Source organism: Leuresthes tenuis, unplaced genomic scaffold (genome assembly GCF_036924035.1).
Source record: "Leuresthes tenuis unplaced genomic scaffold, fLeuTen1.0.hap1 SCAF_13, whole genome shotgun sequence".
Lineage (NCBI taxonomy): Eukaryota > Metazoa > Chordata > Actinopteri > Atheriniformes > Atherinopsidae > Leuresthes > Leuresthes tenuis.
In genome coordinates, this window is record NW_027325367.1 from 8,929,373 (window position 1) to 8,949,860 (window position 20,488).

Here is a 20,488-nt window from a genome sequence, read left to right on the forward strand (position 1 = left end):
ATGAAACCCTTTTACTGCTTTTATCCATTTCAAATATTTACGCAGGATCTAATTATGGTAATGAGCGTTTGGCATGTTGTTGTTTACAGAGAGAGTTTAAATGAAGGTTTTTGGTTCACAAACTGGTGGGTGATGATGTTTAGAGACTGCAGTTGACTGAAAGTATGGTTCCTAAACATTAGACTTTATCTTCAAAACTTCTGGAAAGAACTAAATGAAAGTTACGATGTTATCTGTTGTTTTCAGGCAATCTTCATCGGCTATGGTCCAGGATTTAAAGAGAACACAGTTGTGCGCCCGTTTGAAAACATTGAAATATATAACCTCATGTGCGGTGAGTTGCAAGTGTACACTTCTCACTTTACCTCATCCTCCTATAGCTGTACTTTAACTTCACCACAATTCTTTAGTCAGTAGATATTTTGTGAAATGTACTGGTTCAGGAAGAACCAAAAAGAAAGTACACCCTCTTTAAGTTATAAGGGTTTATGTATCAGGATTTGATAAAAACTCATCTGGTCCATGCCTACAACTTTTTAACAACATAGATTAACAACACCACATAACTAGAACAATAACAAAACAATTTCAGTCCACTCCTATTTACAATGTTGCTCAAATTTATTGAAGTTTGGGAGCATTCATACATGCACAGCTCTCCTAAAACAACATTTCAGTTAGGTTCATGTCTGGACTTCGACTGGTTCATTGTAACACTTTTTTTTTCAGCTATTCTGTTCTAGATTTGCTACTGTATCAATTTTATACTGTAACATCATTGTCCTGTTGTGTGACACAATTTTGGATGTTCTCTCATTTGACTCTGAAATACATAGTCAGCATAATGACTGCAAGGCAACCAAGTTCTGTGGCTTCAAAACAAGCCAAAATCATCACCATTAATCATCATGAATTCATGTCCACAAATAAGACACTAAACCATTTGTTTGACACAACATGATAAGATGTTAGGCTAAATCTTGCTCCTTTCTCTGACTTTGATGGCTAAAGGGCTCAGCATGGTTTATTACTTACATAATAGCTGATGAGCCTGCAGAAGTTGAAATTTCAGTAGGTGTGTCATCAACATTATAGTCTGATATAGTACTTAAAATATTGTTATTTGACTTTTAAGTGTATTGTGCTACCTTTTCTTTCTTGGTTTGTTATGAAATAGTGTGCTTCAATGACACACTTGGGAATTATCTTTGCCTTTCAGGATGCAATAATAATAATAATAGATCGGTTTGCTGTTTTACTTGCTTATGCTGTTTCAGTGCAGTGTCGTACAGGTGCCTGTACAGACGCACTTTCGAATTGGTCCAGATGATTTGTCGTTGTCCGCGCTCGCCAAGTTACAAATTTTGACTGGTGTACGACAACGCGCCAGGCGGAAATACGTCATTTTTACGTCACGTGCCGTGCACGCAGTGAGCGACGCGTCAACTAATAAAACAAGCTTCAGTGAGCCATTTTTCATCTTGTTTATGAAAACAGCTGTAACTATAAAAGATACTTGACAGTTCAGGTTCAGGTTAGAAGAGGAAAAAGAGGGGCTTCTCCGAATTTCTGTTTGCTGCTCGGCTTCCAAAAAAGCACAGCAGGAATAAAAGGCAACTGCACCAACCAAAGTGAGGGGAAAAGAAGATAAACTGGCATGAGTAACTGGATAAAATGGCAGGTTCAGTGAAATACAGAAAATCCACTTAATTTTAGATGCGGCTACTTCAAAGTCAGAATAAGGAAAGACAAACAATGTGTGCACCATTGCAGTGACAAACAACCAAGCTGCTTCCACGTGTTTACAGCCTACGCTAGTTTATTAAGGTAGTATGGTTTAATTATGGACTGTATATTTTGGGATTCTTTTGTGTCTTTATGCTTTTCAACGTATGGTTTAAGTAATATTTGGTCATGTTTGGTAACACCCTGAAGGGTTTCAAGATGGTGAATACTTTTGTTTAGCAGAGAAAACTTGTTAGTGTGTGTTTGTGTGTGTATATGTGTTACTTGCTACCTTTGACATAGTAGCCTAGTTTTACTGAATCTGTATATGTAATCCATGATTTCTTCACTAAATAAGTTATTTTAGATATCTGTGATGATTATAGAATTTACTTTCTTTCCGATCAACTCTGCATGTTCTGGTCTGTACCATGTGATGGTCCTTTGTTCTGTACAAGATGTGATGCCTTCCTCTCTCTTTGTCCACCAGATCTTCTCGGTATTCGTCCGGCTCCAAACAACGGGACCCACGGCAGTCTAAACCATCTCCTGAAGAATCCTGTCCACCAGCCAGTGCACCCAGCTCAGCTCTCCCATGACACTCCCTGTGAGGCAACTGACTTAGCTCCCACTGGCAACCTGCACTGCAACTGTTCATCCCAAACCATGGCAATGGTATGTTCTAACCAGACAGATTTTTGCCTCTTTAGATAGTGAGGTCAGTACAAAGAGGAAAGTGGATTGTTTGTCTTGACATTTAGTACAGATATTCATTCGGAAACAGAGAATTTTTGGAGATTTGGAGAGCCTCAGATTTTTATCTAAAGTATGTGGATGCAAAATTTCTTGTATTCAAGGTCCAGACTTTGTGTTATCATGAACATTGTTTTCTCACAAAACTAAATTCCTAAATCTTTAAAAGTGACATCACATGGTCAAAAATTCACGCAACACCTCATTTTTACTTTCAACATTCCTTTTAGGCTGAACCAATTAACTAACAATCAAGCTAATCTTACTTATAAGATGTGTGAATTTCTTTTCAGGAGACAGAAATGAACAGAAATCTCACAACAACTAATTCAAGTGAGTTTTATCTAATTTATCTTTGCATACATTATGGCTTTTGAGAAATGATTGTGCAACACTGTACATTTTCTCTTTAGTAACTAAAGCCAACTTACGTCGCCTCCACCAACCCTTCGGCACACCTCGAGTTGTCCAGTTAGGTGCTTCCTTCTGTCTACTGCACCACTCTGACTACCTCAACGGATACAGTAAAGACCGCCTCATGCCCCTCTGGGTGTCGTACACCATCCAGCCTTGGGTTAGTGTGTCTTTTATCTCTAAACTTAGCATGTTCAGTTGAGGTTGTCCCAGTTATATTTTTTGCTGTGGTTATGGCTTGGCAGCAGATTGGAAGATGTTGTTTAGCATCTGAAGCAGCTGTTACTCATCGCCTCTGTTTATGGTTGCTCAAGCAGCTCTTGTCTTTCTCACTGTGCGGTTGAGCTTTCAATGTAAATCATGATCTCAGGCAGAGTGATGCATTCCCGGGAGAGTTTACTCTGTTGCATTATCTTGTCTGAATGATAGAGCAAGTGAGGATGTGTTATCCAAATACAGCACAGTCTGAATTAAGCCTGCTAAAAAGATTCATAGCTTAAGTAACAGCTAGTTAAAACAAAGCTATCTTATAGATACTTTTTCTATTGGAAAATCATTTGCAGCAGAACTTAATAACTTGAATGAAATTAAACGAAAATATTTGCTGAAACTGTAATACATGTGACAAAATATTCTGTTAAATCAGGTTTACGTGCTTTAGATAGTGTGTTTGCAAGAATGCAGCGTGCCTGATTGTAAACAACCCGGAGAAGTTATATTGTTGCCATAGATACTGGCCTGCATGTACATAACAGCCTTGTCCAGAGGGAAGGGCTTTAGGGACAGAGCTGAAGCACAGCAGAGAGGGAGGGGGAGGGATCTGCAAGCTTAGTTAATTTTCTAAATTTTTCTAGGCATAAAAAACACTTTGAATTTGAAATATTTTTGATTAGTTTTCTGGAAACTTGTGTGATATCACTGAAAGAGTCTCCATTTAAATTCAAGTTAACATGAACTGATCTGATGCGTGTCTGATATAATTTATGTGATATTTTAGTAAGCTTTGTGGCTTTTGCTTATTATTTTATTGTAACTGACTGAAATGAACATTGAATACAGCACTGGTTGTTAAAAAAATTAAACCTTAGTAACTGTATCTAGTTTAAAAATATTATGAGAAACTTGTGAAAAGGTTTTTCATTTTAGCTTTGTTTTGGTTTTCTTAATACTATACAAGTGCTGCTGAATGCATATATAGTTATATGAAAAAAGTAAAGCATACTTTTGATTATTTAGTTTGGAGGAAATCGTTTCTACCAAGTTATTCTTAATGCAGAACTTCAATATGTTATTCTATAATTGTGCAGAGTTGTTTGACATTTTCTGAATTAAAGGATTTGAATATTTTCAGTTTTGTACAAATGTCAGCAGGAATTAGAATGAGGTTTTCTTTTTATTGGACCACAGCTCTGAGGGTTTCATCGAGCCCCCCCCTACATGCTGTGTTCTCTGAATTTATAGAAATGTTCCATAAAAGTGATACCACAACATAGACCATAGTGTTATCAAGAATTTCACTGAAAAAATACCATTTTTCTGCTATGTCAGTGGAATGTGAAATGATTATTGTTTTTAAAGAGCTCTGCAAACAAAATCACTGCAATGCCCTTGCTGACCCATATCCACAAATAAAGCAAACCGAGCCAAGTGATCTTGCATAACATTTGGAGCACTGGTTTGGACTCCTGTTCTACACTGTCCACTGCTGACTTATCCCCTCTTTCAGACGAGCACACGATCCCCAAGACCAGAGATGGAGGCGTGTGTTCGTGCTGATGTGCGCGTCCCACCCTCCGCCAGCCAGCTGTGTCGGCGTTACAGAGACAACTCTACTCTGTCCTATGGCCTGCTGCACCCCGACTGTGAGTGTGTGTGGCTGTATATGTTTGTGTTGCAGGGGGTCACAGCTTGTAGTCCCCACCCAGGTTTTAAATGCAAGTTATTTCAGAGTTAAATTCTTCTGTGACAATTTAGCCACCTTTTAGAGAGATAAACTTCCTGTTGCTTCTGATTGAGATGGTATGCAGTCAGTGTATCTTGGGTGAATGATGCTTTAGTTACATGTGCCATCAATAAAAAAAGTGAAACAGGGAAGTAAATGCCCTCCAACAGCTGCGAGCATGACCACAAAAAGTTTGACTTGTTATTATTAAAGTTTTCATATCTTTTCTCTCTGACAGTCAGTCCAGACACTAGTTTGTGCAGTTTAGTGACAGATTAAATTAGTCGATCTGTTAGTCAATTAATCAGCAACCAAGTTGTAATTTCAACCAAAGAGATTAAAGTGTTTATGGCTTCGGCTTGTTTTTTTCTGTTTCATCATAATTTCTGGGTTTTCAAATGTTTGTTGAGTTAAAGGCAGCCTGATTTTAAACATAGAGGGAATATAGAGAATCAGTTGCAGCCCTAAATGACTATTTCTCTACCTGAATTTAGCTCCAACAATGTGCAGATGTAATTTCTTAGTTATTTCTGAGCTCACAAATGATTTTATATTCTTTCGTAGTGAAACACTTTTGGAAATTTGTGTTATAATTCACGACTGAATCCCATACTCACACATCATGTGTTTTTATCTCTACAGATCTGAATGCCAATGGTCCAGAGACAGACTCTCTCCTCAGCAGCAACATGGCGCCAATGTTTCCTGCTTTTAAAAGTTAGTCGGTTTTGCAAATATTCCTTGATTTCTGCTTTGCCAGGTTCCTGTACCATACCTTGTTTAAGGAGATATTTTCATCTTGATTTGATGCTTATGTTTTATAACACTAAATTAAGTTAACCCTGGGTAAATCCCAATTAAAAGTTTTATCTGGGGAGATTTTCCAAAGTCGGTCCTGCTACACCTTTTACATCACAAAAATATTCAGTTAAAAAGTGTTTTGTTTTTGTTTTCTGATCTGATTAGTTACACATCATATCTAAAGAAGAAATTATTCATTAAGTTTGAACTAATCCCGATTGTTCATTCATTTGATCAGGATAAATTGCTGGGAGACTTTCAGTGTTTGTTTTTTAATTTTAACATAAATCCATTGAAGGCTACTTTAGGCTTTCTACCAAGTAGCTTTTGTGTTGAAAGCCTGACCTAAAGTTAGTTAACAAATGCTTCCCCCTGGTGGCTCATCACCCTCTGTGCACGAGTGAGAAAGAGGCCACTGTGTAACATTAACAACGCAGTGTAGAGTACACTCAAAATACTAGATGTAATAATCTTATCATAGATAGATCACAGCATTATAGTAGCAGTCGTATCATTTTCAATGCAATGTATTGTTGGGGTATTAAAATCTTTTGTGTGTGCTTTCTCAGATGTTTGGACCCATTTCCATTTATCCATACTTACAAATTATTCACATCACCTGAATGGAGTCAACATCATCAGTGGGCCAATATTCGATGAAGACTTTGATGGAAATGTGGATCCACTCAGAAAAGTTTCAGAGTAAGTCAGCTGGACACATGTACCAGGTTAACAATAATTGCAATTCCTTCTATGATAATAGTTGAGCTAAAATAAACTCTATCCTCATACTGAGTCAGCTTCTGAGTATGAGGATAGAGTTTGTGTTTTGACCAAAACTAAGGCTGTAGGAGGTCTCTTTTTTTATCTGTTTTTTATTTTTTTTTACTTCAGATTAGATTAGATTAGATTAGATTAGATTAGATTCAACTTTATTGTCATTGCACAAAGTACAGGTACTGAGGCAACGAAATGCAGTTAGCAACCAACCAGAAGTGCAAAACAGCAGTAAAAGTGGTTAAAGTGCAGAGTATGTGCGTATGTAAAGTGAGTTCAGTGAATAAATGCAACACAGTACTAACAGTTCAGTGGCTGAAGGGGGGCAAAGGGGGGTTTGCGTGGTAGCCCGCAGTCATTGTGTGTGTGTGTGTGTGTGTGTGTGTGTGTGTGTGTGTGGCAGTCCACAGTCTCTGTGTGTAGCACTTTGGACTTAGTTTGAAAATGTCCAATATAATCAAGATGTTCCTCAATCGTGCAAATCAGAATTTGATGATAGTTGGTGGGTTGTTTTATCACTTTCAGTCACGTGTTATCAAAATACTCAGCCCCAGAGAGGCAGATTAGCTGTTTTTTTAGTGCTATAACCAAAAGTAATAAGTCTCATACCTGCAGTCTTTTCTGTTTGACCTCAGCTGATCTAAATAAGATATTCAGATGTTTTTATGAACACATAAAGCTTTAAATACTACAGTTTGTAAAAATTGTCATCTCTGGTCTCCACAGGAATGAAGCTCCCATCCCGACACATTTCTTTTTGATCCTAACCAGCTGCCGTAACTCGACCTTTAGCCCTCCTAACTGTGAGGGTCCACTTCAGGCCAGGTCCTTCATCCTTCCCCACAGACCTGACTACTCAGAAGTCTGTGCTGTGAGTAACACCATTGATACACATTTGTATCTTCTTCTCTGGAAACCTGCTGGCATACAAAGCTGGAATTTAAAACATCTCTCATTAATACCTTTGCTCTTTGTTCCTCTTCAGGACTCAGATAAATTGGAGTTTGTGCAGGAGTGGATGCAGTTTCACACCGCTCGAGTCAGAGACATTGAGCTGCTTACAGGACTCAGCTTCTATCATGACAGGTTATCAGTTGAAGAGACGCTACAGCTTAAGACATTTCTACACACGGAATAAAGTCAGAGACATTACATGAGGCTTTGATTCCCAAAGCCATATTGGTCAACAGGCTGTTTGGACTCAAAGTTAACAGTGGGTATTACAAATGCTTCTCTTAGAAAACCTGAAGTTCCATCCATTTTTTATCATTATGGTTGTATTTTGAACTACAGAACAAATTTGAAAAGATTATTCTTGGTGTGCCATGCTTTTGTTTAATGTTTTTAAAGATTATTGTACAGAGAGGTTTTTGTTTCAAAACTTAATGGCTTCCAAGTTTTTTTTCTCAGACATCTAAGTCAGAGTAAAATAAAAGGGAAAAGAAAACGTGTATTGATGGAGGAACTCAGATCCACACGGATCAATTTGATGCTGGGATCTGAACATCTGGAAACACTTTGCTGAAGGAATTTCTTGACACATCTGGAGACACATTCACAAATAAGTTTTCTTCCTGCCAAATGTTTTTGAATTTTCATGTTTTTACACCAGTGTTGTTTTTGTGTTTTGTAAATTTCTGGATTGTTTTGCAGTTTTCAGTGTGTGTCTGTGTGTTCGTGTGTATTCTATATGCATGCGAGATTTGAAAGGTTCAGTGTGTATCATTCACGGCATTCTACTGACAGAGATGTAAGAATCGTCATGTTTTCATTACCTTATAGCAAGCAGTTTATATCCAAAGATGCCACTGGTTGCCTTCCTCACCCCTTTGCCCTGTTGCACATATATGTTAATGAACTGAGCTCAAAAGAAAGTCCTCTCTAGATTGTGAGTTTAATTTTGTCCCCAGAGTTCTAGGGAAGGTAAGGAGTATTCAGTTGGTTGCAGTCTTTAATTTGTACCCTGTTAGATGTCACTAAAGGCTACAACGCACTGGACCTTGTAACCTGATTTATTTCAGACTCACAACCCCCTTTTGTATATATTTATTCAAACCTTTATTTATACAAAAGAGGGTATTGAATCATTGAGTAAAGTAAAAGATTCAAAACCACATAGAGAACTGCCAATGGCAAAAAGGTCTTGGTTCAAAGTTTGTTTAATGAAAACCACTAAAATTTTCTGTGAAGGTAGGAGGATTAAAAAAGAAATTAACCTACAGTGACAGAGGTTTTTCAGTTTGAAAAACAGATTTCTAAAATCTCTGATTAGCTGCTGTGGTTTTGTTTTTTCTTCCAGCGGTTAGGTGCATTAAAATAAAGTCTTTCCAAATTCTGACCGCAAACATTGGAACAGGTAGGCTTTTCTAATCTATTGACCTCTCACGGCTTTACAATACAGGCGACACTCACCCGTTCTTTTTTGTAGTATACATCACTTTCTGATGACAAACACGGGCAGTTTGGAGTTCAACATTTTACCAAAAGGAGTCGGGCATCAAACCACCATCCTTCCAACGGGTGGATACTTACTACTTCCTGAGCCATAGTTGACTCTTACTGTCTTTGTTGTCATTTTGCTCTTTCATTGTGTCTCTTTCGGTGAAATTGTACTAGGAAGTGTAACTCTCAGGTTGCAGCTGTTGGTTGAAAACAACAGCTGAACTTCAACATTTAGCCAAAACAGGTCGTCTGTGCCTAGACAGTACATTCAGTAATCCGTCCATGAATGTTTGTGATGTTTGTGTGCGTGTGTGCAGGTATTATCTTTTGATCAACACACTCTTCAGTCTTTGATTCTTCCCTTTTTATATCGACTTTCTGGAAGTTTCTATTATGTGTTATATAACTTCTTTTCAGTATTGTGGGAATAACTGGTATGGACAAATACACAATTTCATATAGAAACTCTTCTACATTGACCTTGTGACTTTTTTTTCTTTTTTTCTAAATTGTTTGCACCAATAAGTGCAGCAGAAAACACTTTCCGCACACAGGATTGCATCTAAGGTAAAGGGTATAACCAAGCAGCAGTTTCTCTGAAAGCCCCCTCCAGAAAATAGCAGCCTGTGTGAACACAGAAAGGAAGGAAGCAGCGCTGTGCACATTTCCTTCACTGTTTAAAATCTGCCACTTCCTCATACTGACCACTCCAAACATGCTGCAAGCCAAAAGGTAAGATCTTGCAGCTCTCTGCTCATCTCAACTCTGCAGTGACCTAGTTCTCATGTCATAGGACTTGATTTCATTTAGATGCATTTATAAGATGAGTGCAGTTTGCCAGCCCTCCTCTGACATGTCAGTTAAGACTTAGCAGGAAGATGCTATGTTGAGTAAACGTTTTGCAATCACCTCGTGTTCTGTAGTCCTTCTAAAGGGAATTTCCCCTGTATTTTTTACAATTTTAGTGTTGTTTAATTGCCTGGACACATTCTACATGCTCGTGTCATGTGTTGCATACTGAAGAAGCACTATTGGTTATTGCAACTTAATTTTTTTTCCCCACTCCATATTCTTTAGTTTGCATGTAACTTTAGTCTTTTCAAAGAACTTCATTAAGAGCTTTTGAAAATTAGGTGGAAACCTCAAGAATGGTTTCACAAATGCACAGAAAATTTCCCAACAAGTATTTGGAAAAGAGTTTGTGTTGAGTTGCCAGTATTTGCAGGTGCAGGTCATACCACTGAATGTGGTATGTGAATGAGACCATGGTAGCCTCTTGGTTTTAAATTAGAAATTGATTGCAGTGATCGGTCTGGCTTAGAGCACAAAGCTCACACGAGGTATGCCGTCACTCACTCAAGTCTTCCAGGAAACTCGTGCCGGAAGGCTTGCAATTGATTTGGATGTTCTCACGACACTGTTGCCATATTTGGGTCCTATTGTAATCACTCAGATGCCCTTTTGCTCACTATAGCAAATATGGTCTCCGACCCACTATTCTCGGATGTGAACTCAGTCACCACTAAACCACGTACAACCTGAATCATTACGGTCCCTTGCACAGTTGAGGCGTTTGTGAAATGAGTGTATTTATACTGATACGATCAACATCCCCGAAATGATGGTCAAATCACAGTGATGCATGACAACATGTTGGAAACTCCTTTTATAGCAACAAGCATATTTCCTCACTGATATTTACAGCTTGAGAGAAGCATGTTTCATGTCAGCAAAGGGTAGATAACAGCTGTGTTCCCCTCTGAGCCATAAGGTCTAATTACAACTGAGGCTGATTGTTTTCTCCAAGCTTCCTGGCAGCTCTGGTTAGTAACAAGTGTAGGCTCTTATCTACAAATGCAGGCTGACATCCAGCTATTGAACAGGACCCTTCTTTACTGCTCTCACACCATGATGTGCCTTGCTTGGAAATTATGAGATGGATGAGAACTTCAGGAGCAGTTTTGCATTTTAGAAAATGCATTTTATACCAAGAGCAAGATCATCATTTTGACAGAAGCTCATAATAACACAATACGCTGTATTTTTCAAATAGCACCAAAGGACTATATTCACTACATATACAGTAGTGGTTTGCTAGCACTATAGTAATTATTTTGACTAAATAAATGTAACACAGACTGGTAGAAATGATAATAAACCCTTTATAACTGCACCTATCAGCACTTTAAGCTTAAGGCACTCATGTTGTATTTTGAGTTCAATCTTGATTAGGTTCCATCAGCTTTCTGAGTCATAAATCCATCTTTGGGGGTCATTCTAATTTATTTTTCTGACTGGGAAGTTGGAAAGTTGCACTCCTTGGTAAAGATGGAATATGCCATCATGCTGCCGTCCAGTCCATTCAGAACTGCTGCATTTATATTTTGTCAGAAATACCAGATTCTCATTTATATATATCAACATCAACGATAGATAGATTTTTTTATTTTCCACAAGATATAAACACATCATCACAAGAAAAGCATGAGGTGTTTAAAGTGGCGCAATTTGAAAGTTTTACTCAACTGTAATGAGTCAAGCCACAAGTAACTAGTCATGGGCACTCATGGTGCCGATCAGATTTCAACAGGGGCTATGGAACTACTCCTGTTCTGCAATTATCTCCATGTCTTTAAGGTGTGAGGGTTTCCTTACCATCAGACTCGGCCACTACATAGTGTTTTTCATCCACTATTTCATGAATTGGCTGCACGTGTCATATTACTGTCTAGTTAGAAGAATCAGAACTACTGAGTTATCTTTTCCAAGGATCACGTCAAGCCTAAACATCCCCCACCAATGTAAATAGACCAGAGGCTTTTTTTCATGTGCAGTAGCTCACCTGGACAAGAAGAAAGCTTGTGATCATCAATTCTATGGTCAAATGAGACAAAAAAAATGTATAAGAAAGACACTAAGAAAACCATCCCAGTTACTTTTCTAGTCTAGTTGACCACTCAAAGCTGTGTTTTACACTACAAACCACATTTGACTTTACCTGTGGAAGCACTAGACCTTTCAACAAGATAAAGATATGATACTTATAAAGTGGTCAAGAAATATATATATAAAATATATATAACAATGATACTTACCTTTAATATAGTATGGCATAATCATTTTGATCTTGCAAGTTCCACATAATAGAAATTGAGAAAAAATGCACACTTATTGAAAGCTTTATGAAGCTACATCATGAACATCCAAAGACAATAAATAAAACGAGAGACTGGGGGGAAAAAATGTGGCAAGCAGAAATTTCTGGTGATTTCTGAGTTCAATCGGAAGAAAAGCCCACTCTCCAGCCTCTGGATTGGTGACTAGTGAATGTATTTAATCTGAACACATCTTGAATTTAACTTCTCTATACTTTACATCTTTCAAGTAAGATACATGAAGTCTTGCAACAAGTGTCTGTTCCAAGCAAAGAGCAGCAGCTTCCTACATTCACAGAAATGAATGTGAGATCTTCTCATGTCAATCTTTTGAAGGAAGCGAAAAACACATGATCCACTCCTTTGAAAATAAAGCAGGGAAACTAGGTCACAGGCACACCAGTCATCAATAATGCAAGTGTTGGCATTTGGTTTGTTTTGCAGCCATCAGTGAAGCACCGCTGCACTTCCTGCAGCTGAGGAGGCAGCGGTGGTTTGCCAGGGGATGGGTTGAGTACTGGGAGGAAAAAAATCGAGTCGTGACACTGACACAGGAGAGGGCTGAGAGGATGTTAGCAGCATGTGATAGATGAGAGGAAGTAAATTGTCATTTGAAGCTTGAAATATTGCATCAGATCCTGCAGTGCTGAGGGTCTGAAGTTACTGTGAAGCTGACAATCTGTGTAGCCAGAAAGCAGACTAGAGATTATAAAAGAGGGGCACTTCCACTGCTGTTTGGACATACAACAATATATGGTCATGCAAGCGGAAGTCAGTGTTATATGTGGGGCTCTGGCAGACAAGGAAAGAGAAGGAGGGGTCTTAACAGCATCTCTCTTTGTCTAATCTTTCAGTTTCAGAAGACAGTAGATGATATCTGAGGGGTGGGTCCAAAAAGAGGGAGGGTTATAAAAGGAGAAGAGCAGGAGGAGACAGTAACAAAAAGAAGACAGCAAAACAGAGGGGAAGACAGAGAGAAGAGGAGCACTGAGAGGAAATCAAAGACTGCCGGTCAAAGATGGATTTAAGTTTCCTTGAAGTCCTGGAGAGAGAAACAGTCCTGGAGGTTCTTCGCAGAGACAAGCAGCTGCGAATAATTGAAGAAGACAGAATCAGGTGAGTCATTTCAGAAAAATTGTATATGATCTGAAATGAAACTGATTCCTAGTGATGCTGGGAGGAGTCAGTACTAGTAACTCCTTAAGCAAAATAATCTCTACCTGCTGTTCTTTCTCTAAACAAAACACATTTCAAACAGGATGTCATTTTCAGACTGTGAGCTTTTTAGAGTCAGTCTGCTTCCCTCTGAGTCAAGTCTATGCAAATCCAAGCAGCTTTCAAGTCAGCATGCACACACGCGGTAGCAGCCCTCTTAACTGTAAACAATAAATAGTAGTTAGAATAAAGCATTTTAATCTCCGTGTGTTGCAGTTTTTCTGAGTTATGCTTTATATAGCTGCTATCCAGATGTTGATGGAGGGATGTTGTGAAATCAGCAGTGAGTAAAAGATGTCCGTGTCTCACCTCTCACCTCAGGAGGATGAAGTACGAGCTGCAGGAACTTCGAAGGAAGGGCGCCAAGAGCTTTGCCCGACAGTACGGCGAGCGGACCTGCGCCCGCTGCCAGAGGCCGCTCGGAAAGTTCTGGAACTCGGGCGCCGTGTGCCGTGGCTGCAGCCACCGCATCTGCAGCAAGTGCCGCATAGGAGCAGCGGATTGGAAGTGCACGGTGTGCTATGCATACAGGTAGAGAGATGAAACCAGCGGCTGATTGAATGTGTGACTCAAATCACAGCGCTGACTATGTGTCAAAGAAACAATGATGGGTCATACTTTTTTATACATCAAAAGACTAGAAAAAGATGTACCTGTGCATCTCTGTTTAAAGCTCCTCTCAAGCCTCTTCTTCCCTTCCATTTTCATTATAAAGCAAAAGCACAGATGAGAGATGAGACAAGCATGTACAAATCAGAGAAATAAGAGGACCCAAAAAAACTAGAGGACCAAGCTAAACAAAGACATCTACTAAGTCTGACTTTCTGGAATTAAGAAAAAGTACAGAAAATAAATCAGTTAAAGTGAGCTTTCTAATTTTGTCCACCAAATTTAGAGAAAATAGAGATAATCGCCTGAATCTGCTGAGATCTTTGCTTTCCTGATTGAATTGAATTGCAGGAATCAATCATTCTGTAAATCACTCATCAAAATGGTTGCTGATTCACTGTTTTAACACAGTCTTAATTGCTGGTTTTATTGGTTCAAGCCTCTCAAGAGTGAATATTTGTTGGTTACCTTTCATGATGAAATCATCAGATTAGCACCTGCTGTATCAGCAGACTGTGGACACAGTTATTGCAGATTTGATGTTCAGGAAATATTTATAATATCAAATTCAACATAAAAGAAAAAAGCATTACCAATAATTTCCTAAACCACAGAAAGGGTCATTTTGGTTTGTCCAAAAAAATAGGATACATACATTTGATAAGCTTTATACTGCTTTGAAATCATTTAACATAAAATAAAATACATAAAACTCGTGCTGAAATAAGAAAAATTGCCTTGATAACAACCCTAAACTAATAACGCCAGATAACTGGATTAACCATACTCACTGCCTTCCCTTTTTCATCATCAGTACAATTTGCTAATAACCTATTTGTGGTATCATTTCTGATGACGGTGTGTGTCCTCCCCACAGGGATGTGAAGATCAGGTCTGGAGAGTGGTTTTTAGAGGTAAAAGAGAAGAAATTTCCTGTCACCACAGGTTTGTACAGACACATGTACAAATTTGTTATCATCAATTATTGATGCTTCCTTGATATCATCTAGTCAAACAACATTGAGTCATAAAACATTGATGATCCCAGCTGCTAATTCAAGCTGATTTATCATCACCAGTTTATTGTGTAACACTGATATAAGAATCTGGTTATCTAACTGCAATATGCATGTTTTTACAGACAAATTTGAGACTGTTGGGGAGAAATTACTGAAGATCTACAATGTGCTGAGGTATGATCAACCTTTATTTGATGATGCAGCTCTTATTCATTGAATGAATTCATGTTTTTACATCTTTTTGTCGTTTTGCTCTATTCCGCAGCCATATATCAGTTGTGCCTCCCACTCCTCCACCCCACTTGGATTATCAATTTTTGAGCAGATCTGGGGTAAAGCACTGATATATTTTGGCATAACTTTCCAATGAAAGTGTAAAACGTATGACTTGAGGACCAATTATCATTCCTTTGATCTGCAGGACCTCAATAACTCTAAGCCTTTTACCAAGTCAATGGAGAATCTAATGGTTTCCTTCACGAGTCACATTAAAAGTAAGTTCATGTTTTCATGTCTGTTATATAATCAACACTCATTGAATTTAGCACTCAATACACATGGCACCTCAGCCAGTGTTATGTAGCTTCATGTAGTGAAGCGCTTTGAGTGGTCAGTTAGACTAGAAAAGCGCTATACAAGTACAAGTCCATTTACCATTTATCATTTATCTTGATGAGAAAGTATACATTGAGGTTAGAAGTTTCCTATTGATAATATCACAACCTTCTCTGTTCAGTGAGCTCAGTATTTGCACTGTGACCACAACGGAAATTAGCCAGAAATAATACAATGCAGGAAAAAAAAACACTTATGTCACCTGCTGCATCAGCAGATATGACACAAGCAACAGTTCATAGAATAAGTCCACAGCTCTTTGTACATTTTTCATCATTTTTGTCCAAATTTGTGTCATTGCAGAAATTTCCAATTCTCAGAATGATGTGCGAGAAGACCTGCTGAGAGTCGACAATGGCCGAAAAAGATCGTGTTTCAACTTCACCACCCAAAAGAGCCTGTCTGAAACCGACATCAGCAAATCTAGCACCGTAAGTCAGTCTCAGCTCTCTCTGCTGTAAGACTTTCTTGTGGTCATTGCAGCAACTTCAGTCACCAAACTCTGCAGTCTTAGAGATATCACCACCACAGGAGCAGTAGTTGTAAACGTCAAAACCTTGTTACAAAACATACAGCTTGATCTGAGAATTTGACAGTGAAAAAGCAATAAAATGGACCTAAGTTTGTCAAAAACATAGCAGCCCCTGTAGGTGGTAGGAAGGAATATCAACAACAACCTCAAAAAGTCAAAAAAGTGCCAGGACCTAAAAAATTGAAAATGTAACTGACATTAATCAAACCAATCAAACACCATCTGAATAATTTAACTCTGTTTTGATATCTGTGAGTTAATGTGTTTAAGAGAAAACAATCTGTCTTTCTTTTGCAGCTCTTTAAAGTTCCAAGTCTCCCAAACCTGTTCAAGAAAAACAAAGACAGCGACCATGAGGGCTCCTCCACCGGAGCTGAGGAGGAAACCTCCTTCAGTTCTGAGCAATCTGGAGGAAAGAGAGTGAGTCTATCATAGCTGATAGTAATTTTAAAAAAAAAACACTCCATCCTGTGTTTGAAATATCAAATTATAGATTGTGATCATTTCAGCCTCATACTCTGCCTAAATGGAATCACACTCCATCGTAGTGCATCTTTCTTTTCTCTGAGACATAACATGATAAGCTACAGCCTGTAATTTTCTTTCTCAGGGCAGCTGCAGCAGCATCAGCACAGACTGCAGCCTCTTCGAGAGCATCTCTGTGGCTGGGGAGCTGGAGCTGGCGGTGGCCTACAACTCCAACAAGTCCTGCCTGGACATCACAGTTGGCGCCTGCCGAAATCTCACAAATGGAGACAGCAAGAGGAAGTGTCACCCGTAAGGACATCTTCAAACCACTCTGCATTAGATGTGGTGTTTTTCTCCTTCACAACCTCAACATGTTGCATTTATTTCATTGTGCAGATATGTTAAACTTTACGTGCTGCCAGACAAAAGCTGCAAGCTGAAGACGTCAGTGAAGAGAAACATGACGGATCCGGTTTTTAATGAAGTTTTAAAGGTAAAAGGAAGAAATACCATAATGGTCAGTTTCTCTAACATCATGCTTCACTTGATCAGTGTGTGGATAAGTTCCTTATCTGCTTTTTGACAGTATGACATAGAGCGCCATCTGCTGTTTGGAAAAAGACTGCAGGCCTCAGTGTGGCATTCAGGGACCCTGAACAGGAAAGTGTTTCTCGGCGAGGTGCTCATCCCACTAGATGCCTGGAGATCGAAGGACATGGCCCTCCATTGCTGCAACTGGTACCCGCTGTGTCCGAAGGTAAAACAGAGCAGTTAGAATATATAGAATGTACAGCTTTGAGAATGCAGGTCCAGATTAGTACATTAAAAATGTTGCCTTCTACCTTAAAGAGGACGTGTCATTCTTTTTGGGTTTGATGGTTATTTTGTTTTAATTCATATAGAAAGTATGAAAAAAATTTGATACACTGCTCCTGAACTGCTTGTTTGTTGTCTAATCCTTTCATCCTGTACATATCTACCTCATCATGTAATACCACTTCAGATGAACATCTGCCTTGTATTTACTTTTGTTTTTCCCCTGACTTTGATTATATATTTATTCATAATATACTGATGTCTTTTATTACATGCTTCCTTATTAGTTTTGAATAGCTTTGTATAGCTGATAGAGGAATTATTTTCTTTTGAATCTCCCTGCGTCAGGCCGAGAATCAAAGTGGAAACGTTGTGGAGACCAATGGAGAACTACAGGCCAGAGTCAAGTACAGCTCCAAAAACCTGGGTGAGCAGCTCCGCTCCATTAAATATGGGTCTGTTCCACATTATTTAGTGTCAGTTAAGTGATAATTAATCAGCATTTCTACATTTGCATTAGATTACATTCTCTTAGATTTGCTCAAATATCTTGTTTTTTAACAGAATGAAACATATGATTTGTGTTAAGCTTCTATGTTTTTAACCAAATCATCTCAAAACAAAAGCAGCATTAAGTCATTTAAATGCAAACACATTTTTCATTAAAAGCTATTTAAAGTTGTTTTGATTTGGGTTGAGATGCTCTGCTTAGGAATTTTTTATTAAGAGTCAGAGTTTACAAACTTGATTTACATTTTAATCCAACTTGTAGTTTTTTATAGCAAAGATCTCATTTTAACAAACAGAAGAAATAGAAATGTTATGTCTCGTATCAAATTCATGAGTTGTACAACTTTCTTGTTGTAACTCAAGTACTGTAGTGAATTTTGTTATATAAAGTCGTGTTTAATGGTGTGGTTATCACGTGACTTAATGTGCTACATTTGATAAACAACTATTAAATTTTTGTAAATTTCTCTAGAACTGATTTCAAATTCACATTTAAAAGGGTATAAAACACAGTTGACAGCAGGCTTCATCTCTCAGTTCTTTGATTTCAGCACTAGAGGTCAGAAGAACTTCTCTTTTGAACACTTCCATGAGAGCTGCGAGGTTAACGCTTAGTCGCAGTGATCGACTAACTGTCCTTATCGACATTGCCCAATACCTTCCCATTAATGCAAACATGGGTCAGAGTCCCCGCGTCAGAGTGCAAATACTGTCATTGTGGCCCTGTGTGTCTCATTGTGTGCGCACCTCTGTGCCTATGGGCCTGCAAGGTGTGCTGTGTATGTTCTGGTGTGTATGTGAAATGAATGCATTAATGATTTAAGGATTAAATAAGTGTTAGTGTGTGTTTATATAGTTATTTATGTGTGTGTTGTGTTTAGGGGTCTGACCATGGCAGCAGCCAGAGAGCTTGTGGAGACAACGCCTAGTTCTGAAAGCGAGATGGGGCCTCTCATCGGCTGCTCCGGGACGTCACTCTGAACTGGGATCTATGGGATCAAAGCTTCTCCTGGGAAGGTCTTGCATGTACTAAAGTAACAGCAGAGATGTTCCTTCAAACATTCTGTGGCAACACTTCACTATAATCCCACATATGAAGCATTCATAAGCACATAAAGATGATATTTACAACTCCTTCTGCAAAGCATTACTTAAAGTTGATTTACTGTTTGCAATACAAGTGAAACAGGTATTCATAAATGATATCCATGAAATGTATTTATTCTACTTCTTAATTATCTATGTTAAAGTAAACATGTTTTGTAAAACTGTCGTCTATCACAGGCCATAGTTCCATCAGGCCATATCTTGCTTGGCCCAGCTAATAACAACCCCGTATCTTGGATGAGACAGATTTGTTAGTAAACGGCTTCAACAAGAAGATTGTTGAGGCTCGCAGCTCAGTGCTACAGCACACATTTCTCTGATTAGTTAAAGGTCTGTCTATGGTCAGCACAGGCATTTTCTGCACCGTTATTTTTATTGGTTTATTATTCTTATCCAAAATAAACCATGTTTTGACACAAAAATGAAGTTGATTTTAAAAACCTCTAGCCAGCAAACGACTTCATTTTGAAATATTCAGTATCCCCATACCTCAAATTCAGTCTCTTCAATCTCCTGAACATTAGCTTTCCATAAATAAACCACAGTATATTCACAAATTTTTGCCAAACATTTATTTTTCGTTGCTTTTAGTGTGCCATTTTTAGAGATTTTTCACTAAAAACTGCATAAAAAAAAGAGAGACAGGATTTGAAATACAGGAATACAGGAACAGTATGATGATGAAAAAGATGAATTTGGAAGTATGTGAACCTTCTCTAGAAGATCAAGATCAAAGCTTATGAACACTTGAAAGTATCGTAATATGGATTCTTTAACTGTGATCATCTCCACTCATGAATGCTTCATAGATGGAGTTGTGGAGAAGAGCATAAATGATCTTCACGCTACATCACCACCTGCTTTCAAATGTTAAGCGTAAAAGTGAAGTGTTGCTCTGTCAATTCGAGGTCTCTCTGCTGAATTCAGAGCAGTTTTCAGATTCTCTGTCAATAGATGCAAACATGCCTGCAAAAAATAGCATTAGTGAGAAAGACACAGGCTGATATTTCTGACAAATGAAATCTGGGGCCACACCCGCCTCTCACAGGAAGTGGTTCCTTTACAGTGAGACACGAGGGCATGTCTGACTCTTCAGCGTTTCCTCCTGGACAATGAGGCCTTTCTCGTCTCTGAGGAAGCAGCGTGTGAAAGACATGCTCAGTCTCTGGTTTCACAGTGCCGACATGTTGTTTTGTAAGGAGCGCTGATGTCACTGACCTGGAATTCTGTGTTCTCACAAGTCACCATGGCAACTGGAAGCCCAACAAGTGGCATCACCGGCCCAACAGGTGGAGAACATGACGACACTCAGTTTATTTATTACTTATCTTTATTTAAAGATTAAAAACTCTGCACTTTATTCTCTGTGAGCAGTATTTATTAAGTTAGAGCTGTCAGCTGGCCATTAATTAAATTGATATATGAAGCTCCCGCATGGCACTTGTATTTTCATGAATTTAACTATTTATTTCTCTGTCCAACCGCAAGTACACCTGTGTGTTTACAGGAACTCCCTGAGGTTGCGGCAATGCTTTGAGCAGTTTACTGTCAGGATGCTTTAACTGGTCTTTGTGACACTGTATGTATA

General features: G+C 38.6%; 2 protein-coding genes across 2 annotated transcripts in view; both read left to right on the forward strand.

Moving 5' to 3' along the window:
* enpp1 (ectonucleotide pyrophosphatase/phosphodiesterase 1) overlaps positions 1-9,333 on the forward strand; it is a 29,447-nt gene extending 20,114 nt beyond the window's left edge. The window contains exons 15-23 of the mRNA XM_072362928.1: positions 247-334; positions 2,216-2,400; positions 2,772-2,811; positions 2,892-3,052; positions 4,619-4,754; positions 5,477-5,551; positions 6,205-6,337; positions 7,139-7,283; positions 7,398-9,333. Coding sequence (XP_072219029.1) covers positions 247-334; positions 2,216-2,400; positions 2,772-2,811; positions 2,892-3,052; positions 4,619-4,754; positions 5,477-5,551; positions 6,205-6,337; positions 7,139-7,283; positions 7,398-7,550 — 1,116 coding nt within the window. The 3' untranslated portion in view covers positions 7,551-9,333. The remainder of the gene's footprint in view (positions 1-246; positions 335-2,215; positions 2,401-2,771; positions 2,812-2,891; positions 3,053-4,618; positions 4,755-5,476; positions 5,552-6,204; positions 6,338-7,138; positions 7,284-7,397) is intronic.
* A 3,509-nt stretch (positions 9,334-12,842) lies between these two features.
* On the forward strand, positions 12,843-19,262 carry sytl3 (synaptotagmin-like 3). The gene is made up of 13 exons (XM_072362892.1): positions 12,843-13,125; positions 13,546-13,755; positions 14,711-14,778; positions 14,975-15,026; positions 15,118-15,184; positions 15,274-15,346; positions 15,771-15,898; positions 16,297-16,419; positions 16,610-16,776; positions 16,864-16,960; positions 17,054-17,224; positions 17,632-17,710; positions 18,675-19,262. Exons 1-13 carry the CDS (start codon positions 13,028-13,030, stop codon positions 18,680-18,682), a joined length of 1,341 nt encoding a protein of 446 aa, XP_072218993.1. The 5' UTR covers positions 12,843-13,027; the 3' UTR covers positions 18,683-19,262.
* The last annotated feature ends 1,226 nt before the right edge of the window (positions 19,263-20,488 follow it).

What these genes read in the sequence shown, in the direction of transcription:
- sytl3 (XM_072362892.1), top strand. Translation starts at nt 13,028, where the DNA reads ATGGATTTAAGTTTCCTTGAAGTCCTGGAGAGAGAAACAGTCCTGGAG. An exon ending in AGCAATCTGGAGGAAAGAGA is followed by an intron (nt 16,420 to 16,609) that starts GTGAGTCTATCA and finishes TTTCTTTCTCAG; the next exon opens with GGCAGCTGCAGCAGCATCAG. An exon ending in GGTACCCGCTGTGTCCGAAG is followed by an intron (nt 17,225 to 17,631) that starts GTAAAACAGAGC and finishes TCCCTGCGTCAG; the next exon opens with GCCGAGAATCAAAGTGGAAA.